Here is a 23,380-nt window from a genome sequence, read left to right on the forward strand (position 1 = left end):
ATAAGAAGTATTTAGAAATCATGGCGATTACTAGCACAAAAAAACGTTACCATTGAAATGAAGATGAAAATCACATAAATTTGGTGTATTTTTGATCTGGCTTGGCTTGGCTCGGGCTTGTCTCAATTCGGCTTGGTTAACTCGGCAAAGCTTATTCAAAGACCATCATCAATTGAAAACCTCAAGAGAGAAATCAATATATTATAACTACGAGGACTTTTCTAATGAAAAGCTTGCTTTGGTAACTCAATCGGTTTCTGTTAATTGATGTTTGAAAAAGTGAAAAAATATTAATACACGGATATATAATTAAGTCAAAATCGATCATAGAAAACACTTCAGCAAAACAATTATGACTATTGAAAAAACGACTGTTTTCGTTTCTGGTGCTACCGGTTTCATTGCTTCACATGTTGTGGAAGATTTATTGAAAGCAGGTTACAAGGTCATTGGTTCAGGTAGGTCGCAAGAAAAAAACGAAGGTTTGTTGAAGAAATTCAATAATAATCCCAACCTGTCAATGGAGATCGTCGAAGACATTGCTGCTCCAAACGCTTTCGACAAAGCTTTCCAAAGGCGTGGTAAAGAGATTAAAGTTGTCTTGCACATAGCTTCTCCGGTCCACTTCAACACCACTGATTTTGAAAAAGACCTTTTAATTCCGGCTGTCAATGGTACCAAATCCATTCTGGAAGCAATCAAAGAATATGCTGCGGATACTGTTGAAAAAGTCGTCATTACTTCTTCTGTTGCTGCACTTGCCGCTCCTGCAGATATGCAAGACGTCAGCTCCGTTGTCACTGAGGACAGTTGGAACAGAGACACTTGGGAAAGCTGTCAGACTAATGCTATTTCTGCGTACTGCGGTTCCAAAAAGTTTGCTGAAAAGACTGCTTGGGATTTTCTCGAGGCAAATAAATCAACGGTCAAATTTACGCTATCAACCATCAATCCAGGATTCGTTTTTGGTCCTCAGTTATTTACTGATTCACTCAAAAATGGAATAAATAGTTCTTCGGCTATAATTGCCAAGTTGGTTAGTTCTAAAGTGGATGACAAGTTTTATAATTACAGTGGTCCATTTATTGATGTTCGGGATGTTTCAAAAGCACATTTAGTTGCATTTGAGAAACCTGAATGTGCTGGCCAAAGACTATTTCTTTGCGAGGATTTGTTCTGCTCTCAAGAAGTATTAGATATCCTGAATGTGGAATTTCCACAGTTAAGGGGCAAGATAGCGGCTGGTGAACCAGGCAGCGGTTCGAGCTTTTTGACAAAACATTCTTGCAAGTGCGACAACTCCAAGACCAAAAAACTATTGGGTTTCAAATTCTTCAATTTTAAAGATTGCATTGTTGATACCGCATCTCAGTTGTTGGAAGTTCAAAATTAAGATTAACGTTTTAGCATTGACGGAAACTTCTCTCAATTAGCTTAATCAAGTAAATATAGACATACATAGCATATAGAAATAAATGTTTTAGGATGGGGATTTAAAGAGTTTTTAATGTGCGCTATTTGTTTACTTCATCACGTCAGAATATATCAAGATAGTTATTTATTCGGGCAGATGTTACGACTCAAATATGAACTAAGCAAAGTAAATAGGTAATAAATAAAACAAAGTTTATCCAAGAGTTTTGAATATGTATTTTGTTGCCTGGAAGAACTATCATACCGATTGACCTTTTATAAGCTCAGGACTCGTCATCCGCAATAAACGTCACATCTGCGCTATACTAACCAGAAAAAACAATGCTATAGGTCAACTCTGGCAACTACCGCACCAGGAACACCAGTGACTACAGAAAAAAAAGAAAACATTGAGTAAAAGGTTGCGATAGAAAAAACCACATTTTATGACAATTTTCGTTTTTTATTTAGTTTATGCAATCCAACTGAACTTGTCATTTCCGGTGCACGTGGCAAGCTAAAGCATGCTTAAGGATATGTAGAAGAATAAATAAAGAAGAATGAATTTTATTTGAAAGGGTATGATAAAAAGAGTTTCAAGATTTATGGCCAGCATTTTTATCAACATCATCTTTCCAGCTCCCTTTGAACTTGTGTTCTACAAAAGCCATTTTGTCATCACTCGATTGGGCTTCCATATGTCCTACACCTGGTGAGAAACTTGTTATTGGTAAAACCATTACATCATCAACAATGACGGGTTCTTTCAAAAAGCCAAAGAATTCCCAGGGCATTATATTTGACGCTTGCAGAGATTCTGATATTTTTTTATAAAATTTTCTTGTTGATTTCGACATTGCACCGCTATCAGCCTCTGCTGCTGGCGGGGTGGTGCTACCACTACCATCGTCGTTTTTATTTAGGTTCGGGTTGACCAGCAGGATATCATTGTTATGTTGGAGCGCATTGTTCATATACTCGAAAATGATATCAGAGAAAATGCCTGGCCCTGTCCAATCCATTATATCTGAACCTTCGATATTGTCACTGTTTTTCAACTCAGTATGCTTGTAATTCTCGTCATTACGTCTTTTGAGCCTGTAGTTTACGTTGTAGTCTTTTTCATATCTCAAATCGATCATTTCGTTGATAGGAACTCCTGGGTGTTGCACACTTGCTAAAGTTGTCGCAGTAATATTCAAGATCAATTCTCTTAGAATTGGATGACCTGGTTTAGCTTGTATAGTCCATTGACAAAACTGGATTCTACGGGCATAATGATCATTCCAGTCATCTCTGTCTGGGTCAGCTTCAATACCAATGACCAGACCTGGTTGATGTGATATCTTATCACTTGTATGTGGGGAGCCTTTCCAATTCTTATAAGGAATAGGTTTGTTCGTATTTATCATGTCGCTCAACCATGAATCATTCTGGGAAGGCCATGTATCAATCGGCTTTAGAAGAACAGTATCAATATCTGAATAAACACCACCCCTTGCAAATAATAATAGATATCTCAAGAAGTCCGCCTTCAGGATATTTATAGGCATCAATTTGAACGCTTTAACGACTAACGGAACGGGAGAATAAAGATTCTCCAAAAGCGGAATGATGGAATCATCTGGAACCAAAGAGTATTGGTAGTGCGGTGAAGATGAACCTGACCATGTTTTCTGATAAGTTCTGAAAGTGGCGGGGAAATCATTATTATCAGTGCTAACTTTCCAGGTCTGCCATACCCTCTTCGGAATAGGAGACTGAGGATCATAAGGGAATGCAAATGATAACTGATCGCGTAGATTGTGCATTTGATTCTTTTTTCTGTTGACTGCAACTTGCTTCCGCAAATCTATATCTTGTGAATGCGAAGTCGTGGGGAGAAGGGTTTTTCTATTATCATTTATACTAGGATAAAACTGAGAAACCAATCTTTTGTTTGACAGGTGAAACGACAACAAAGAGTAAACAAGAAGTAAAGCTACGATTATTGTCTTTGATTTTCTTGTGGCAAACAAATGGGTCAGCTTCCTAGACATGATGTCTTATTTTTCTTTCCTTCTTGAGGTTGCTCTTGCTGCTATTGGTATCGAAGCGAATTTGAAGAACTAAGATTACCTCCCTATTATAAATAGACAAGGACGCAGATGAGAAGGGGAATGTAGATTTGCGTGAGATTATGGCCGGTATTTGAATAGGATAGAAACAATAGTTACCGAACCACCTTAATGTAGAAGTTTTTCAACGTTGCTGTCCCTGCAACGTTGAAAATACAAAAAGGCTCGCGCGATTGAGGCCCAGCCAATTCTTTTCGCGGTGGGCCGGCCGAATAGTTTGTGCAATTCACCCAAAGAAGAGAAATGATAGGCGTAAGAAGGTTGGATATTTTGTTATTATTCCTCCGCCGTATGTCAGAAGTCAGTATATGCATATGAATATACATAATATATAGACTAATATAGTAGATTGTGCAATTGCTAGCCGCCTTGAGTCAGCGTAGTAAAAAAGTACTGGTCGGCTCTTATTTCTCCACGACGTTGACGTTGTGGGCCTTTAGCTCTTCCTTCACCTTGTTGATGACTTCTGGATCATCACTGATGGGTCTTGTATAGTCCAGCAGGACGGTGGTCTTATAACCCAGTTCCGCGGCAGAGATGGCGGTGGCTTTCACACAATACTCCAAGGTTACACCGACAATATAAACCTCGTCTGTATGGTGCTTCTCTAAATACTTATTCATGTCAGTTTTGTGGAAATTCCAGATGTCATGGAAAGCAGAATAGTACTCACGGTCAGTCAAGAAACCTTTGTCAACGATCTTCATATGTTTAGTGAGTACTTGGTCCATTATTTGGTCAACCAGTTGACTACCCCAGGTGTTTTTCACACAGTGTACGGGCCACAAAATACCCTCTTGAGTGGAATCATCACCTGGTCTTGGAGAACGGTACGTGTAACTTGAATAAGGTTCTTTATCCTTATGATTCTTTGCGAATGAAACGTGTCTAGAAGGGTGCCAGTCTCTGGTCACAACAATTCTGTGCCAGTCTCTATCGGCATCCTGCATCAACTCAGAAATAGGATTGATCAATTCTTCACCTTTTGGAACAGTCAAGGAACCCAAAGGAGAAATAAAATCATTTTGCATGTCAACAACGATTAAAGTCTTCATTTTTCTTTGTTCTGAATTTTTTTATTTTTGCTATAGTTGTAAGTATTTTTAGAAGAAAGTACAATCTATAAAATTTATTAAGTAATGGCTCTCAACCAGGTACCACTTTCAAAATCCACGTATGTTAATATATAAATATGACCATATATGATATATATATATACAGTTTTATTAATAGCAAGCCACTAGTACATCAAACTTATCTGGAGGCACGTACGTATTAGTACGAATGGAAACCCCTGCCCCTTGTGAAACTTTTTTCGTAGTTCATTTTTTTCACTACGTAACACCACGCGGCGCCCCTTTGTGGGGCCTCCCCCTTTTTTTGCTTTTCTTTTTTCGGAAACATTCCGCGAGTACTAATCGTTTCAAGTGATAAACAAAGGACGTACTAAACGATGCACGTATATAATGACAATAATATATGTGATCACGTGAAGCGTTAGAAATGACATTAAGGTGAGCATGTATTACCCTGTGTTCTGCTCCGATCTTAAACTTACATATTTTTTCTGCTTGGATCTCGGCGGCAGTTTTCTTCTGTTTCACATAAGGAGGATCCTAGGAAAAACAGAAAAGAGAAAGCAATATTACGCAAATAACAACAACATAACAGCATCGTATCCCAAGTATCAGAATGCAAAAATGTGCTAGCAATGCACCATTGGTGACAGCAGCTTCTCAGATTTCTCAAGGCACCATCAACGCCCTTTTACAAGCTATTCTAAAGGCTTTCCATAAACTAGCTTCCACTGACAGCCGCAAGGATAATGATCCTGTCGAGATAGCTTTTAAACTCATAAACTCTCTTAAGTATTTACCAATTTCTGCTACTTTTAGTGACAGTTTTGATGCGGAACTAGGAAAGTTGGACATTTTTTCTCCCCTTCTGCAGGCTGCCGTTACCGCTGCTAATAATGGCAACATTATATGGGACCTTATAGCCGTGTTATATGCATATATTTCCATTCATAAGCAGTTCCACCCTTTGATCTTGCAAAATCTTGATCTATGGAAAGATTTTATGGCTGATCATAATGGAGAAACCACCTCAAACGCGAATGAGGAGAGAGACTCGATGAAATTCGGTGTTTTGTCGCTTCTTTCCATCGTTCAAAATTTTGAAGAAGTAACTTCAGATTTATTCAATTTTTTAAGGCTCGGTTTGAGATATACCTTGCTTAAGATCTGGGTACCACAGTGGCAAAAATACGATTCTTCAGCAACAAATTTGATCAGTGGCGATGAAAAAATATCTAAATGGATAACGAAAGATTATCAAGTAGATTTTTTTATTATCACGTCATTAGCATCGAAATCAACCCTAGAAGTTCTACCATCTCATTATTTTGCCTACAAGATCTCTAAGAGAATTTCTCATTTCCCAAACCTAATTGATTCGAAACTGTATCGATTCGCAATTTCTACAATAATGGAAAATGGCATTTCAGAGAATGGCAGCAGGAATGGCATTCACGGTTTTAATCTGAATGATTTGTCTTTTTGTTTTCAAATTTTAATGGAAGTTGTTGACCACCCCGAGTTAAACTATTTGCAGGAGAATCGATTAATTTTGTTACTTGAAATTGCATTGAATCATTTAATATTGGTTCCTACACATTGTTTACATTCAAGTTTTGGTGAGTTAGGCTCTACTCAAAGTTTATCATCTACTTTAAATATTATTCAATTCCTCTTATCGAAATTTTTAATCAACATGGGTAATGTTTCACAATTAATTAACAAATCCAACAAGATATGCATCACCAGTAATAATAATAAAAATAACAGTAGTAACAATAACAGTTCTACTAGTAATAATAATAATAATAACAACAACAGCAACAGCAACAACAACAATAACAACAACAATAATAATGGTATAAATAACAATAATAGTGGTAATAATAACAACAATATTAGCGGTAATACTAATAGGAAAAAGGACTGGACGCAATTGTATCACACAAATTACCAAATTCCATACTGGTTCGAGGACTCGATTTTACCACCTATTCCTCCCATTTCAAAATCACTATTTACTTTCGACAAGAATTTAAGCTGCGAATCAGATTCAATTATGATTATAAAAGATTTACTACGTTGTCTGAACTTAACCATCCTTTTGACATCTAAACTTCTAAAAGACTATGACGATCTGAACATCAACGTATTGACTCAATCATCAGATTGCAAGTATGGTGAAAAAAACCATGTGATGATAGAACAATACATGCAGCTTTATCTTGTCCCATTATTTACTTCATTATTACTGGCTCAACAATTAAAAGACCAAGACCAAGACCAAGACCAGGAAAAAGAAAAAGACAAGGAAGAGAAAGAACAACTAAAAACGGAAGAGAGAGCAAATATACATCTCATAAATTCTTCTTCATCGAGAAAATTATTCTCTCAGCTAATTTTTTTCAACTCATTGAAATTATGTGAACATTTGGTTATCAAGGAGAAAAATCTAGCGCTCTACCATTTGATCAGATTTACCACAAAGATTTCTCTAGATGACCTTACTTTACAAAAAATATCTATCAACTTGCTAAACCATTTATTCTTTCACCAAATAAGCGATGGAAGTGATAATGATAGCTTGATCCAAAAGCTATGTTTAAAGAACCAACTCTCCTTTCATGCTTTAAAGGATTATATCACATTATGGAATGATGGTTCTGCAGTCTACAGTGCATTTTACAACGAGCTTTTCTTTGAAGAACAACCAAAGATAGAATCAATAAAGTTAACAATGTCTGATTTGCTAAAATTATTCCCTGACGATGACCAACCTGTGTTATCTACTCCTCTATCTACGATAACTTCAGTAACCACAAACGATAACTCAATACCATTGCAATTAGTTTCGCAGAAGAATGCTGAAAGTTTCACTCCGTTATCAAAATACGATGCTTATTCATCCACCTCTTTTATACCGTCTACATCGAACAATGCTAGCTCTAACGCTAATAAGCAGCAGCCTCAAAACTCTACTCCATGTTCCTCCAACAGGTACTTGTTCAATAAAAGCAGCCTACTTCCTCAGGAAAGTAACGATGGTAACAAAAGCGGCAGCATACAAGGTTCTGGTTCTATGAATGACAGTTATTCTCTTGACAACTCATTCAACACCACTAATACAAATATGACGAGACAACCAACTACGTTAACTAGAGCAACCGATGCTATGACAACCGCACCTACGACACCAACTTCATACAAGAACAGCAGTGGCAGCAATAATAACAACTTGTGGATTGAATCGCCAATGACAAATTTCAAAGGTTCTATTACCAATAAAAACACTAGTAAGAATAAAATAGTTAATACTGGTAAAAATTACATTTTAGGGGGCCATAATAAAGTAAAAAATAACAGCAGAGCTCAATCAATACACATAGATGACTTTGAAAATAACAACAATTAACTATCGCCAGTTAGACAATCAAAATATGTATTCTATATCAAAAGCATCCTCATCAAGACAGAATATGATAACTATCAGAACATATGTTAACTTTATATTAATATCATTATTATTATTATTACTATTATTTATTAATTATTATTTATTAAATATTATTAATTCTTGTCTATTGTCTTTATATTATATTTGCTCCATCAAAGGTAGTCAGTGTATCAGTCCGCGTGTGGGAAGGGTAATGGTAAACTTCGTATGGGCGGTAGCGTTTCCGATTCTTGAGCTTGTGAATCCGGTTGAGAAATCGGGGTTTGTTGGATTGTTATTGAAGTATTAGCAATGTTCATCCTTGGTGACAATAGTAACGGTGTTGTACTTAGCGAACTATTAGAATACATCATTTGACTCTGGTTTTTGTTTTGATTTTGATTTTTGTTTTGCAATTGCAGCAATGTATGCTGTTCCTGTTGCTGTTGTTGAACGTTTAGCAACCTGTTGTTCAATTCTTTCTGGAAGTCAGGTGATGATGATGAGGAATGCAAATGATTTTGGTTCATTACATATCCCAGAGTATGCAGATTCGTACCACTTGCGGATCTACTTCGCATTGCTGTCGGTGTGGATGTCTTCGATTTCTTTCTTGACTGCTCCTGTAAGTAGTCTTGGTCAAGATTATCGATACTGGAGTTGGACGGATCTTTTAACCCATCTTCCTCGTCTTCACCACCGGTAGTAAAGTCAGAATCTGATTCATTAGAATTCCTCTGACCAATCAACAAATCATTCAGGCTTAATACTGAATTTGGTCTCTTCAGCTGTACTGAACTTTGAGTTTGTGCTCTGAAACTTCCGTTGGTGCTTGCGTTCACATTGTTTAACCCTTGAAAATCTGTCAAGGATCGCGGCCTTGGTAGTATGACGGTGTTTGAATAACGTTGTGACTGCGAGTTTTGCTGCTGCTGCTGCTGCTGCTGTTTTTGATCAGGACCATCTATGAAAACAGTTCTGGGAGCACTATTAGCAATAGGTGTCATCATTTGTAAGGATGATAACGCGTTCAATTTCAATCTGCTGCCACTATGACTGTTGCTCAGCGAAGAAAAAGTAGTGGGGGTAGATGTAGTTTGATAATTCATATTGTTTAGTGCCGATGAAGGAGGTGATTTCACCGATACGGGTATTTTAGCCATCGCGCTAGGCGAGGAGGCCATGTATGCATCATTTCCACTAGTTTCGCCAATTTCGAATTTTGTTCTTCTACCCTTTCTAGTGGATGATCTACTTGTATTTTCTTTGGGTGCAATAGCTATGGGAATCAAGGGCGAAAGCTGTTGTTGCGGTAATGATGGTGAAAAACTTGCCGTGTTCAAATCTGGTATACTGGTAGCACTGGAGCTAGCACTGTTTATTGGAGAGCCAACAATCTTCTTCTTTCTGCCTCTTTTGCCTCGAGGATGGGAGTTCGTATGAATCCTCCTGTGTCTCGTCAATTCATCACTTCTGCTAAATCTTTTAACACATCCGGGGAAATCACAAGCATGAGGCTTCTCGCCGGTGTGTATTCTCATGTGCCTTGTCTGATGTTCCAGTCTATGAAATGCTCTATGGCATATGGGACAGGCATGCGGTCTAGGCGCCTCTGACTTAGCAGTCGTTTTGGACTTGCTTTTACTGTCTTTCAATAGAGACCTATCATCGACACTAGACACTTGCGTCACTGGATATGGGCTTTGCATAGTCAGAGTACTGTACTGCCTTTGATAGACTCAACTGTAAGTATATTTACAAGCAAATTATAACAAATGGTTTTCTTATCTTCTAAATGTTTTACCAAGGCTGCCTTACTTTTCTTTGTCTTCGTTAATGAATACCGGGGTGAAAAGAAAAGTTATAATAAATAAATTATCCGAGGACCATTATTTTCGTTTCTTTTTTCTGCTTGCTCTTTCCCCACTTTCCTCGTCCGGCCTGTTGTAAAATTTTGTTGTTGCTTCCTTCGTACGTAGTTTTTCCGAAAAAAAGCGCCGCAGGACTCCGCCGCCACTCCAGGTTTTCCCGAAGTGGGGTGGCAGGTCACAGTCACTAGCAAGAACAAAGGCGACAAACAGAGCAGAGCACGTGGAGAGATAAACTCAAGAGCTTGCTTGATCAAATATGCTAACAAGCAAGTAAGCAGACTCACGCCGCTCCGGAGTTTCCTAGATGGGCCAGCCAGTATTTGTTAACTGGGAAGCTATTACAAACGACTACTGCATCCATTAAAACTCTATACTATCGTAATCGAGTTACACTGCTACTATCGTAATTACGCTTGTTTGTTGCTTCACTGTGGTGACCCAGGTTCTTATCTCTCACTACAATGTTTTTTAATTGCATAAAGACCAACACGGGTTTCGAGAAAAATAGAGCGCATTTTGTGCGCTATCAGAGCGATGTTGCGAGTTAGGCACAAGAACCAAAATGATAAAAAATTGGTGGGGCCAAAACCCCGGACGTCAATCTTTACGCGTCAGTTTCGTTAGGCTAACTAAAAATTGACACGACCTGAGGGGTTGGAGTTGATTGTTTACCCTTGGTCTTGTTACATTGACTACTTTCCAATCCAAGTGGTTGCACTGTATTTTAACCATTTACAGTCCCTGTGTTCTCACGTGACGTGTATGAATTGTTAACACTACGAGTCCTTTAAATTCTTCTTGAAAAAGAAGGTAGTTAAATGGGCCAATTTGCGCCCTGCTAGAATGGATGTTAAAGTCAAGAAAAAGACAAGCTGGTTACGTAGGTCAGTAGTATATGTAGGCAGCATAGTAAAGACGTCATAGTGCAGAAGAAGAGTCGAACAAAAGAAAACACGTGTTCATTTTTTTTTGCCTCGGTATTGACAGGATCGGGAGATCTTGATATGATAATCCGCATGCTACTAAAGTGGGGCTTATGGTTCGCAGCACTGCACATGAGACGCAATCGTCGGCTATGAGAAAGTCACCTACTACTGAAGTGAAACTTATACATGGTTGGTAGATGGTTATTGGTAGTAGCTTTTTCGGTGACATTTAGCCTCACCACTGCAATTTTGGTCCTACCATAAGTATTATTGTCCTGCTATGTTTAATAGACGAGGAAAACCTTTAATGATATGAAGTGTGTAGCGCAGGAGCATCAATTGTCTGAGGCGGCTGATTCCCCTCAAGCGATGATTTTGAACATCATACGAAGCTGATCTTACTACCTGGCGTCAGAATCGGCTAACATACTGCATTGGCCAGTTGATGGAGCTATTATAGTGGCCCATTAAGAAGTAAATTAATATCAGAAAAAGGAATAGCGCAAGATATATACGCTATAAAACATAGGTAGACGGCTTGGGAAAGAAGCGGGCACAATTTAAAACCTTAAGTAGACTGGTTGCACTCTTGAAGCAAGGTGTTAGCGACACACTTCAACAAATCCGCCTGTCAGAGTCGAGACATTTTTTAAGATACTGGGCTTCCTTACCAATCGTAGAAAACCTGAAAAGTTCCCGGATTCAGCCGATCGCTACACTTAATACTCAAAATTGTCTTGCAAGAGGCCAATTTTAAGGAGCGTTCAATGCTCCCTATTTAATAGTCGTTGACATCTATCCTGTGCTCTTGAGTTGACTGTTTATGCATAGCAATAGACTTATATGGCTACGCACGTTTGATTATACATGTTCCATTCTTTTTCCTTTTAAAATACTTGTGTTTCTGACCCTGCACAGCTTTTAGTAGCTATAGAAAGTCATCAAGAGTCAAAAAGGGCAAGTTGGGATATGCGGGTCGGTTGCTCGCCCGAATTTCCCTAACCTTTCGCCATTAACAATTAGACTCTTCCTTCACATAAGGCTTGATACTATCAATGTACTCGTGAAAATTCATGTAAAAATCAAATGCTGGATCTTGTGATGTTTTATTGTTGATATCTTGTATAAGTTTAAAAGATTTTATTTCGGCGGCTAAATCTCTAACGAGTAGAATGGGCCTTTTACGCGACGAAAAAGAGAGGTGGTTTTAAGAGCTGTTTCAGCAGAGATTAGAGGTTGAAATTATGTGAACGAATCAGAATATAATTGGGAGAAATGGCACCGAAAAAGAAATCAAATGATAAAGCCGTTCAGGCAAAAGGCGCAGAAGGTAATGTATATCTTTCTCTTCTAATCACCCCCACCCCCAACTATTACTAACAAATGTATCTTCACTATTTAATCAGCGGAACAATTAATAGAGGACTATTTGGTATCACAATATAAACCGTTTTCTGTGAATGATATAATTCAGAATTTGCACAATAAAGTGACCAAAACAACTGCTACCAAAGCATTAGAAAATCTCGTTAACGAGAAACGCATAGTATCTAAAACCTTTGGAAAAATTGTAATTTACTCTTGTAATGAACAAGAAACAGGATTACCCAATAATATTGATTCTTCTGAGTTTGATTTTGAAACCGTATTACAATTAAGAAATGATTTGATAGAGCTAGAGAGGGATAGATCAATGGCCAAAGACGCTCTTGACGCTGTGATCAAGGAACCTGAGAACGAAGAACTTTTAACAATCATTGAAGGCGAAGAAAAAGAGTTAACAGAAATTGAGTCAAAATTACAAAATTTACAGGAGGATTGGAATCCAGCCAATGACGAAATTGTGAAGCAAATTATGTCCGAAGATACACTCTTACAAAAAGAAATCACGAAGAGGTCAAAGATTTGTAAAAACTTGATTGCCACAATAAAGGACTCAGTGTGCCCAAAAAATATGAACGAATTTCTAGTATGTAATCTGAACAGCAAGAGTTTTTTTTTTGTTATTATACTAACATGAACTTTTATACAGGACGAAATTGGGGTTGAGCACTTCTAATGACAAAGACGGTCAGTTGGTCATATCCAGAACACTTGTTTTGTTGCTAGTTAATTTTCACAATAGTCCACTTTTTTATTCCTAAATTTTATTATTAATTTACATACAGGTAAATATATTTCTTTTATTTTATATTGTTGGGAAGATAAAGCAGAACCTTAAATTGGCTTAAAAAACATACTGTGTGTTTTTAGGACTGCTTGTTTTAGTCGTTACGGAAGTAGAATCACAGTTCCTGACAAATGTTACAGATCGGTAATATTCGAAAACTCCTTGCATTGCTTTCCCATTTGCGAGAATAGCAGTTGTCGAAACAGAATATGGTGTCGACTCTAAAGTTGCTGAGGGGATTTGTTCACATGAAATCTTCAGTTCTTGCGCTAAAACTGAAACTAAGACGGAAAATAGTGATAAACAGCAAAGAAATTGCATTTTTTCTGCTAATGTAAGATTTGACTGAAGTTTTTTTTGGCGTACAAGTGACTATCGAGAGCTGGACACGAACAAGAATAAGACGTATATAGTAAGAAACATTAATGTACCCATCTTCATACATGTATTTATATGAATATCTACAAGCATAACCGATTACCTGGTGAACAAGGTACACGATTTAGAAACATGAAACAGCAGCTCAATCAAGTTTTTAGATGCGGGTCAAAGTTATTTATCACACTTTTCCATGCAACATTTAAACCGCGTGTAATTACCGCATTCGGAAATTACATAGTTTCAGCAGTTATTTTGCTTGAAAATAGGCGTCATAGCAGTACACTCTGTAGTTTTATCATCAAACGACACTGCAGATCTTACTGTCAGTTGGCTGAAACAAACGCCTTAGTATTCATTATCTTGTAATCTAATATGATTGTTGTTCGCTCCAATCTAAAACTTAATCATCATTCGTCTTGCGAATACTCAAACAGCAGATTGATAGATGGATAGTAAATTATACCTCGCGAATGAATTACACAGAAAATAATACTAAATCGAAATATTTAAAAATGATTTGAAAGAAAAATATTCATTGTACATAATAAGTTCAAGCATAAATCTTAACGAGAAGTAGCAGCAACCTTTTGGAAAGCACCCTTAGCTTGTTGCTTGGAAACCTTGGAACCTTGAACACCAGCAGATTTAGCCTTTTCAGCCTTTCTAGCAGCCTTGTCAGCTCTCTTCTTTTCCTTGTTGGCTCTCAATTTTTCTTCTCTGTTAGCCTTTCTAACTTCTGGCTTCAAAGATCTTCTTTCCTTGATCAAGTCTAAAGAAGCACCAGTGATTGGTCTTTGGGCCTTGACGGTCTTTCTAGATCTCTTCTTAGCAACTTCTTCGGTAATACCCTTCTTGTGGTGCTTTCTAAACAAGACAGTCCAAGCGATTCTTCTTGGGTTCTTTCTTTGCTTGAACAAAGAAGCAGATTTGGAGTTTTGGAATCTGAAGATCTTGGAGTCACCACGGACAAACAAGGTACCTCTACCTGGGTAGATTTTAGCACCTGAAAAAGAATCGATTTCAACCTTCATTTTATCACTATATTAATCCAGGTTTTTCAAAGTTAATTGGAAAAATTCATGTTAGTAAATCTATATTCTTCACAAATAGACATATTGTCAATATAATAATGGTATCCGGTACGGTTATCTGGAAATTCCTGCAATTTTGGGGAGAAAGAAGGTAAAACGAGGAACATTTGTAAATTGCAATTTCCTTTACTTATCATTTCTTTGAATATTAATGATATAGAGCTCAGTCATTTTCACGTTCCTGCAACGTGCATACGAAGTAAAGCAATCTTATTGTGTATGTTGCTCCATAATTGACATATGTTGTACGTTACACTGAGACAAACTTTATTCTTACTAAAATTCAACTTTGCTATATTGGTTTAATGAAATACATCACACGCTAGAACATTCTAACATAATCTTGCACTTGGTTGCCATTAATTATAAGTTGCTCATCATATAGGGACATACCTCTCAAGTTATTGTCTTGGTGTCTTCTGTAACTTAACGATGGCAGTAGCGCAAACTACATAAATGTACTAAAATACACACTACCGTTGAGATTATCATGCAGCAAATTGACAGTACCTTACTTCTGGTTTACGACTCTCTGTCTGCCCGTGTGCTCCCTCTCCCTGCCATGTCGACAAAACAGCTCCGTCCGCCTGCCTACTCTCCCCTCGTTCTGCCTGGGTATATTGGGCTCCTGTCCACTCTACCAAGACTAAGAACTTCCACCGGCTCATTGATGAAAGTAACAAAAAAAACTTGATCTAGACGAAAAAAGTTGGCAAAATCTTAATTTTAAGTATGTGGTTATCGGATGTAATTTCAAAACATGTACGGATGTATGTATATTCATCGACAAAACCTTTTTTTTTTTTTACGTGGCTCGCTTTTGTATCTTTTTTTTTTTCCATTTTTTCCTCATTAGAGACAGAATGGCAGTGCTCGCGCTTGCGATAGAGCGTAACCACACTATGCGGAATCTTATCTTAACCATTTTTTTCCAGCAACTTTGATAAGTTACTTAACTTTTACTTTTCAACTTCGGTTTGTCTGTCTTCTGGACTTCCTATTTACTTTCTGTTCTTTTTTAACTTAACCAAACAGACCGGAGTGTTTAAGAACCTACAGCTTATTTAACCAATCAATATACGCAGAGATGGTCAGTATAACATGATTTCATAATTATTTTGCTTTCTTCTTTCACAGAATAACAATGACAGCCTCGAATTCGTATTATAATTGGTAATGCCTTTTTTTTGGTGTTGGGTTTGAAAGTTTTTCTTTCTTTCAATATTATGCCCTTGCGAACGGTTGTGCGAAAGGAAAGTGAAATATTTGCATATACTTTAAACAATGTACTAACAATCAATACGATATTTTACATCTTTAACATTTCAATAGGCCCCAGTTAAGTCCCAAGAATCTATCAACCAAAAATTGGCTTTGGTTATCAAGTCTGGTAAGTACACCTTAGGTTACAAATCCACTGTCAAGTCTTTGAGACAAGGTAAGTCTAAGTTGATCATCATTGCCGCTAACACTCCAGTTTTGAGAAAGTCCGAATTGGAATATTACGCTATGTTGTCTAAGACCAAGGTCTACTACTTCCAAGGTGGTAACAACGAATTGGGTACCGCTGTCGGTAAATTGTTCAGAGTCGGTGTTGTCTCTATTTTGGAAGCTGGTGACTCTGATATCTTGACCACCTTGGCTTAATTAAGGTGAATATGAACTATCTGTATTAGGACAGTTGTCTGATATGTATTTTTCTTTAATATATAAGTTTTAAACTATCTGTTAACCTTATTTTTCTTACTTTATACTCAGAAATAAGTCATTTTTGGCTCATTTGTTGCATTAGACTACTTTGAAAGTCAGATGGCTTTTCTCGCTTGCTTGCCTAGGCTTCTTCTACATTTCATAATATTGGTACTTTTCATTTTTTCATTTTTATTTTAGCAATGATTTTTCATGCGTCTCCGCAGAAACTGGAAAGCGATGAGATAAAATTTTCAGAAGTCCACTAGCTAATGAATATGGTGGAGAAAAGTCTGTCTAAAGTTGAGTAAGTCAATTTCGAGAGATAAACATCAAAAATTAGTGCTCATATTCTTTGAAAAGCAAAGTACAAAGTAAAATATAATCAGGGCGAAATGGAGCATGAATCAGGAGAAAACCAAAATGTTGCCAAAGGTACTCCAGTTAGTGGGAGAGTATGGAAGGTGCAGAAGGAACCACTAAGGGTAAAGAGCAGGGTTGTTAAGAACAAGAAATTAACATCATGGGAACTGAAAAAACAAAAAAGACTCGAAGATAAACAGTTTAAGGAAAGGTTAAAAGCTCTAAGAGATGAGAAGGAAGAAACTCGTCAAGCTAAGATAGCCATGTTAAAGGAAAGAAGAGAAAAGAAAGAAGAAAATGAAAGATACGAACGCTTGGCAGCAAAGATGCATGCTAAGAAGGTCGAGAGAATGAGAAGAAGGGAAAAGAGAAATAAGGCATTGAAAGAACGTTAAGTCAAAAATCTTTTCCCAAGTGATCATATGGATTAAACACAAAAATAAAAAGTGTAATAAAAGGCTCATAAGTACACAATGAGAGGTACATAATCAATAATTGTATAGTATTTTTATTTAAGAATTTTTTTTTATGAGAGAAAAAACAGTGGCTCTTTACCACATAAGTAAATGAGAAAAGTTGAGACTATATTTTAGGGAATCCGTCACTACAATTAACAAGCAATGATAAAAAACGTTTTGACTATAAAAATAAATGCGAATTCTGTGGATCGAACACAGGACCTCCAGATGTCTTGACCGAAGTTTTTCTTCAGTCTGGCGCTCTCCCAACTGAGCTAAATCCGCTTCTTTTGATGAAAGAGAAGCAGTGTAGGTTGACTAATATGTAATCAAGACAATATCTATCGAGACCTTCATAAAACTCATATGAGACAACTTGTCTAGATTGAGGAATATAAGGTAGAGCTGTCTTCCGAGACCATCACTTAAACGCACAGGATTTCGGAACGATTTGTCTGTGAGAAGATTTTGAGATATTGGTTGAGATTCCGTTTTTGATTAAGGTAGTACTTTTTATGTGTACAGAATATACTAGAAGTTCCCCTCGAGGATATAGGAATCCAATAAAAGATGACAATAAAAGCATTTATAGGACTATGTAGAATTACGAGTTCCATTTATTGGATTCCTATATCCTCGAGGAGAACTTCTAGTATATCTACATACCTAATATTATTGCCTTTATCAACAATGGAATCCCAACGATCATCTTAAAATTCACCCATTTCTCAGAATCATTGCGTTTCGGCTTTCCCTATAATCGATGACTTCTTCTCATCATATATGTTATTTTCTAACACCATGTATAATAATAAACTAATAATCCTAATGCTATGCGATACGGAAAATTTGACTCATATTACAACATAAATATCTACATATTAATATCAGTATTCTGGAGAACTATAGTATACAATAAGTACATAAAAATAGAACGTACAGTGGGCGAATGGTGGCCCTATATAACTTGAATATGAAAACGAAGGGTAAGTTATAATTTGAAACTGCTTTACTCTTCTTGGTATACCTCCCCATGGAAATGTATCTCTTGGCCCTCAAAGTTTTCAAATTGGTAATTGCTTGAATATTATAATATATAAAGTAAAATGATAATGTAGATATATAATTGAACTGAATGATGCCGTTTATAAGGAAGAGCGGAAAGCAATTGTGCACATCTTGATGCTGCACTTACGTTCCTTTTTATCAACGTTTCTTGATTCCTCCTCTCTTTTATCCTTAATGTTTTTGTAATTGAAAATCACAACCTTGGATGTGTGAAATACCTATGCCGTTGATGTCGTATTGAAAAGATCATAACTGCTGTTATTGATCTGTATATGCTTGTTTCCTAAGCCGGTTTAAACCTATGGAAGATATTGGATGACACCAAAAAACTGTTCGATACCGTAATCACCAGGTGCTTTCCAGTAATCGTCGTAAGTTGATAAGATTGTAACATCTAAGTCCATTTCGTTCAAGATGTTTTGTACTGCAGTAATTTGGTTAGCTGTAGAAGGGATGTTGCCTCCATTCTGAATGCCAGATGATGGGTAACCAGTTTCAGTAACAAAAACATTAGAAGTACCACAGACGCCTTGAACTAATTCAACTTGGCCCTTGACAAAGGTACCAGCAGTTTCTGCACTGGCACTAGTATCAAAGTAGGCATGTGGGTTGATACCGACAAAGTCAATTTCAGAACTTTTGCATAAATCAGGATTATTTTCAAATGATACTGGTGGCTCGCTTGTAGTAATCTGGCCCGAATATCCAGCTTTGTTTAATTGAGACTTAACAGAGGAAATTTTACTGATCAAATCGGAAACAGAACACCAACCATTGTTAATAGCTTCGTTTCCAACAGTAATAAAATCAAAAACGTCCCAACCGTTAGTTTGACCATATTCAATCAACGCAGAAACTGAATCATCTATGGAATCAACGCCGCTACTAGTAATGTACAAACCTTGATTGATCTTAATACCCAATTTTATGGCAGCTGGTTGAACAGTTTCGAAGGAATTACAGTCAGTACCATAAATACGAATTCTAGTGATATCTTTGGATTTAATCAACGTCAAATCAGAAAATACCGCTTCTGCAGACTTACAAGAGCCATCATTATTATAAGGTGAGTATGCAATAGCCTTTGGAGAAGACGTTATAGCAGCAGTGCTAACAGAGGAATCTGCAGATGTGGTGGTAGATGTTTCTTTTACAGATGAAGTAGTTGAGGAAGTAGTTATTGTAGTTGATTCGACGGATTTTTCAGAAGTAGTAGAAGTAGTAGAAGTAGTAGAAGTAGTCATTTGCTGGTTCAAAGACGCAGTTGCAGCAGCTTGGTGAGAATGGTGTTGGGTTTGAGTACTGTCTTCAACATTGACGTCAGCGACACCACTCATGAGACTTTGTGTTGAGGAGGAAGTAGAAGTAGAAGTAAAAATAGAAGTAGAAGTAGAAGTAGAAGTAGAAGTGGTGGTAGAAGTAGTGGTAGGAGTAGTGGTAGGAGTAGTGGTAGGAGTAGTGGTAGGAGTAGTGGTAGGAGTAGTGGTAGTGGTAGGGGTAGTGATAGAAGGAGAGGGAGAAGAAGGAGAAGACGAAGGGGTAGAAGTTGTAGAAAATTGTTGTGCATCTTCACTTGTCTTTGGAGTGGAAGGAGATGTACTACTTTGTTGCGTAGAGACGGAGATTGCTTGAAAGGGAGAGGTTGATTGAAAAGTAGTAGTTGGCTGCAAAGTAGAGGTTGGTTGCAAGGACGATGCGCTCCTTTCAACCTTTTTTAAAAGAACCTTAGTGATAGTCGTGGTCGGTTCAGCAGTTGGGTTGACACCTTGTGGAATTAAGGTCGTGGTAAAAGTGACACTATCGCTTACTAAGAATTCAACAGTTGGAGCAACAACAACATCTGTAGTAGTGGAATAGAAATCAGTGACGATATTAGTTGTGCTTGCTGTGTGAACTCTCGTTACAATTTCTCTCTTGGGAAGGATCGGTAAAGCTGAAACCAGGTAAGTTAAGCATAGCAATGACGATAGAAAGCTTATAGTTGAAATCATTATATTAATGTGTGTAGTGTAGTAATAGTCGATAAATTTAATTAGGTGAATAGATACTTTTATTGCGTGGAAATAAAACAAAATTACCTTGCTCTTTTAAAGTAGTGGACCTATGTTTGTTGCGTTTTATAACCTTGCAATTATGAGGCCTTTAACTTCTAGTATATGATACTATTTGAGTGATAGGGAAGAAAACATGCTTATTGAATGACACTTTTCTTTCCTCTTAAATAGTCTTATTTTCAAGGACTCGAATTGTTTTCGATACAGCCATATTTTGTAGTGAGTTCTTACACGAAAACATTTCAAGATAAAGTATCCAGCTTGTAAACAACAACATTCTTAAAAATTCATTTATGCTAACCAAAGTAAACAAACCAGATGTCTATTACAACCACCAATCCAAAAGGAAACAAAAACGAGTAAGATATTTCATAATTCATGTTTCAAATGGGTTTTCCATTGTTTGTTTGTGCTTTTTGTTGCAATGGTCCAATGTGCCAGATGCTGGTTTTTTCAGTTTAAACTTTTTTTCACAGCCGCATAATAATTAATGTAAACAAGGCGAGGTGAAAAAAACTAGAACTGCTGGTTCAACAAGGTAATGCGGGTTTCCTTTCAAAAATTGAAACATTCATCATTGTGGCCCCGCATACTGGTGCGCATCTGGCTATATATGAGTCTATATGAGAAGTACATCTATACATGGATTCAGTAACGCCCAAGGATGTTAACGATCAGTGCTGTCCAACCTGTAAAATGCTCAGCACCGGTACCATGACCATCTACAGGACTGTAATTTTCATAACAATATCCTTGTTCTTTCCAAACTCTGTAAACGTTGTTACTAAGATTAGTCTTTAAACTTTGGTATAGTTTCTTCGCAGTACCATCATCACCAGCCATTTCAAGAATCACATCAGGGTAGTAGTATCTCATTGCGTCAAGGCACAAGTAATTGATGTTCATCCATATTGGGCCTCTCCAGTAATTTTCATCTTTACCGAAATACTCGTCTTGTCTTGACAAAGAGAGTAGCCCATACTCAGAGAATATTTTTCGCGGATCACTCATCAAGGCAACTACTTTCTCTAGCTTGGGTGAGTCTTTGGGGATAAGCTTCAATGCAAAGGGCAATAAGGATATGTAACCCTCATGACACACAAATTCTCTAACATCATCGTCTTCGGGATCGATGCTGATATCACAATAGCAGTTGTCTTTTTCACTCCAATGCAATCGATCCAAGTTTTCTATCACATTTTGTTCAATTTGTGCATATCTTTCCTCATCTTCTGTCAATTTCAGGACGTGAGCGATTTGTTTCATGGATCTTGTCATGACTCCCACCCATGCTAAGGCGTCCACATTCAATTCTGCTATATCAGGTGGTTGTGCTCTAGGATAATCATCCATACCACTTGGTAGACAATGAGTGAAGGTTCGCCCGACCCACTTATAAACTTCATTCTTATGGATCTTGTCCCATATTCCTTCATCTTCCAATATTTCCGCATATTCGTCAATAAGTCCTGCTTGGGATTCTTTGAACCAACTATAGTGCTTTAGTAGTTTAGGATAAATTTTCTTGGCGTACTCGGCTAGTAAATCAGAATTTTCCTCCAGGTTGTTTGTCATAAACTTGCTTGTTCTTCCGTTAAACATTTCTTGTTTGTAACTGCCACTGCCGAAATCATCGATTTGTTCAATAGCTCTGGAGAGCATTTCACTAAATGCAAGCAATAAAGTTGGCGGATTGGCAATATTAGGGTTTTGTACTTGGAATTCCTGTGGGACTTTACTTCTTGCTTCATCACCCAAAATAATTTCCCGAGCAATCCAGCCACTATCATCCTCTATCATTTCAAACCAACTTGCCAAGATTTCAAAAGCCAGATCAAAATCATACTCCATGATTTGTAAAAGATGGAAACCTTCATCCCAATAAAATCCACGTGGAAAGAAGCCACGGCTTGGAACACTGGTAAATAATTCAAAGGGTCCCTCTTCTTTTGCATTCAATAATTTGATCTCAGTAAATTGGCTTTCATCAAATTCAGTTTCACGATCAACTAGTTGTTTCCCATGGAAATAACCAATCCCCCCTAACAAATTCGATAGCGCCTCCAAAGCAAACCTTCTTTTAATTTCAACGTTTTCAATCGAATCTGGTCCTTTTGTAAAACTAAAGTGCTTGTCAAAACGTGCATTTATTTCGTTTAGTGACCAAGTGATCAACTCTGTAATTTGTTCTTTTGTGGAGATACTTTGAGTCGTTTCAAGTTTATTATAAGTAATATCAAATTCAAAACCTTCCTTTCTACTCAAATCAAATGTCTTTTGTACATAATGGAAGTTTCCAGGATTAAAATTGTACAAGTTTCTAATAGTTAAGACACTTGGTATTAAATCGGCCGGACGCTGCTTTGTCTTTTCCTTCTCAAGTATATCACGTATTGAATCGCTCACCAGTGATTGGAAAACATCGCGAGCTTTCCAAACTTCATTATCTGGGATTTGAAGTGACAAGTGACTTGTTTTGGAACAGTCGCTTCCTGGTGCCACTTCCATTGTTTCATATGCTGGATTGTTGAAATAGTGACCATAGTTGTCTTTCACCGTAAGATGATACTCGCCTAATTCTTCAGAATACCCCAAAAATCTCAGATCATTAGGTCCCTCTCGGTCTATCATTGCGACAGAAGATTTACCATCTATTTCTCCACCATTTTGGTTGAAATATAGCACGACAGACGCCGTAGATGGTTTCTTGGGGTCCAAAGGCTGGCCTTGAACTCTCACTGACCAATTTTCCCCATTTTTGCTCTTCACAAAGTATATCGTCAAATTCAGGTTGTTTTTTTCATCAATAAAGACTTCTTTGCCACCAATTCTTGGGTCATAAACTTCCCAGCCATACTTCTGTAATTTGTCTTGAGGGGTAGCAAAATGTCTTAATGAATGCAAACCATCCTGACTCAAACTGTTGAACCACATGATACCCAACACTAGCGGGCTATCACGAACATACCTAGGTCTCATTCCAAAGTAACAATTGGACCTATATGGTGCCCACAATAGCGACTCGTTCGTGAACTTTTGGTATTCTTCAAATTCTCCTAGTTTTCCATTGCTCAGAGTCGCGGATGCCAAGATAACTATGTTGGCTAGTATCCAAAATGCTTTGAGCAGCTTATATTTTGCATTGAACATTGCAGATCAACCTAGGCCTTTCTACTTAGCTTTATCATTATAAGAGCATTGATGCTAATGTAAGGTGACATGCATCTAATGGTTGGAATTCCAAATCACGCGACAATATGACAGTTTGGC

The 23,380-nt window shown here is 37.4% G+C and overlaps 12 protein-coding genes and 1 non-coding gene across 13 annotated transcripts; 5 read left to right on the plus strand and 8 right to left on the minus strand.

Annotated features, from left to right (window-relative positions):
• Positions 1–352: 352 nt before the first annotated feature.
• Positions 353–1,393, plus strand: SMKI07G2100 (carbonyl reductase (NADPH-dependent); the record flags this gene model as incomplete). Its single annotated transcript, XM_056222679.1, has 1 exon — positions 353–1,393. One exon carries the CDS (start codon positions 353–355, stop codon positions 1,391–1,393), a length of 1,041 nt encoding a protein of 346 aa, XP_056082346.1.
• A 616-nt stretch (positions 1,394–2,009) lies between these two features.
• OCH1 (initiation-specific alpha-1,6-mannosyltransferase) lies at positions 2,010–3,452 on the minus strand (the record flags this gene model as incomplete). The annotated part of the gene is made up of 1 exon (XM_056222680.1): positions 2,010–3,452. The coding sequence occupies one exon, from the start codon at positions 3,450–3,452 to the stop codon at positions 2,010–2,012; it is 1,443 nt and encodes a 480-aa protein (XP_056082347.1).
• Positions 3,453–3,934: 482 nt separating this feature from the next.
• PNC1 (nicotinamidase) lies at positions 3,935–4,585 on the minus strand (the record flags this gene model as incomplete). The annotated part of the gene is made up of 1 exon (XM_056222681.1): positions 3,935–4,585. The coding sequence occupies one exon, from the start codon at positions 4,583–4,585 to the stop codon at positions 3,935–3,937; it is 651 nt and encodes a 216-aa protein (XP_056082348.1).
• Positions 4,586–5,222: 637 nt separating this feature from the next.
• On the plus strand, positions 5,223–8,018 carry VIR1 (Vir1p; the record flags this gene model as incomplete). Its single annotated transcript, XM_056222682.1, has 1 exon — positions 5,223–8,018. One exon carries the CDS (start codon positions 5,223–5,225, stop codon positions 8,016–8,018), a length of 2,796 nt encoding a protein of 931 aa, XP_056082349.1.
• Positions 8,019–8,230: 212 nt separating this feature from the next.
• MIG1 (transcription factor MIG1) lies at positions 8,231–9,748 on the minus strand (the record flags this gene model as incomplete). The annotated part of the gene is made up of 1 exon (XM_056222683.1): positions 8,231–9,748. One exon carries the CDS (start codon positions 9,746–9,748, stop codon positions 8,231–8,233), a length of 1,518 nt encoding a protein of 505 aa, XP_056082350.1.
• A 2,781-nt stretch (positions 9,749–12,529) lies between these two features.
• Positions 12,530–12,856, plus strand: HOP2 (Hop2p; the record flags this gene model as incomplete). Its single annotated transcript, XM_056222684.1, has 1 exon — positions 12,530–12,856. One exon carries the CDS (start codon positions 12,530–12,532, stop codon positions 12,854–12,856), a length of 327 nt encoding a protein of 108 aa, XP_056082351.1.
• Positions 12,857–13,063: 207 nt separating this feature from the next.
• On the minus strand, positions 13,064–13,327 carry AGA2 (Aga2p; the record flags this gene model as incomplete). Its single annotated transcript, XM_056222685.1, has 1 exon — positions 13,064–13,327. The coding sequence occupies one exon, from the start codon at positions 13,325–13,327 to the stop codon at positions 13,064–13,066; it is 264 nt and encodes an 87-aa protein (XP_056082352.1).
• Positions 13,328–13,950: 623 nt separating this feature from the next.
• On the minus strand, positions 13,951–14,418 carry RPL24A (60S ribosomal protein eL24; the record flags this gene model as incomplete). The annotated part of the gene is made up of 1 exon (XM_056222687.1): positions 13,951–14,418. One exon carries the CDS (start codon positions 14,416–14,418, stop codon positions 13,951–13,953), a length of 468 nt encoding a protein of 155 aa, XP_056082353.1.
• Positions 14,419–15,565: 1,147 nt separating this feature from the next.
• RPL30 (60S ribosomal protein eL30) lies at positions 15,566–16,125 on the plus strand (the record flags this gene model as incomplete). Its single annotated transcript, XM_056222688.1, has 2 exons — positions 15,566–15,568; positions 15,811–16,125. The coding sequence occupies 2 exons, from the start codon at positions 15,566–15,568 to the stop codon at positions 16,123–16,125; spliced, it is 318 nt and encodes a 105-aa protein (XP_056082354.1).
• Positions 16,126–16,562: 437 nt separating this feature from the next.
• CGR1 (Cgr1p) lies at positions 16,563–16,925 on the plus strand (the record flags this gene model as incomplete). Its single annotated transcript, XM_056222689.1, has 1 exon — positions 16,563–16,925. The coding sequence occupies one exon, from the start codon at positions 16,563–16,565 to the stop codon at positions 16,923–16,925; it is 363 nt and encodes a 120-aa protein (XP_056082355.1).
• A 257-nt stretch (positions 16,926–17,182) lies between these two features.
• Positions 17,183–17,273, minus strand: Smki_7.trna14F. Its single transcript is given in 2 exon segments — positions 17,183–17,218; positions 17,237–17,273. It is a non-coding gene; the product is annotated as a tRNA-Phe (tRNA).
• Positions 17,274–18,355: 1,082 nt separating this feature from the next.
• SCW11 (putative glucan endo-1,3-beta-D-glucosidase) lies at positions 18,356–20,047 on the minus strand (the record flags this gene model as incomplete). The annotated part of the gene is made up of 1 exon (XM_056222690.1): positions 18,356–20,047. The coding sequence occupies one exon, from the start codon at positions 20,045–20,047 to the stop codon at positions 18,356–18,358; it is 1,692 nt and encodes a 563-aa protein (XP_056082356.1).
• Positions 20,048–20,758: 711 nt separating this feature from the next.
• On the minus strand, positions 20,759–23,260 carry CWH41 (mannosyl-oligosaccharide glucosidase; the record flags this gene model as incomplete). The annotated part of the gene is made up of 1 exon (XM_056222691.1): positions 20,759–23,260. The coding sequence occupies one exon, from the start codon at positions 23,258–23,260 to the stop codon at positions 20,759–20,761; it is 2,502 nt and encodes an 833-aa protein (XP_056082357.1).
• Positions 23,261–23,380: the final 120 nt, after the last annotated feature.

Source organism: Saccharomyces mikatae, assembly GCF_947241705.1.
Source record: "Saccharomyces mikatae IFO 1815 strain IFO1815 genome assembly, chromosome: 7".
Lineage (NCBI taxonomy): Eukaryota > Fungi > Ascomycota > Saccharomycetes > Saccharomycetales > Saccharomycetaceae > Saccharomyces > Saccharomyces mikatae.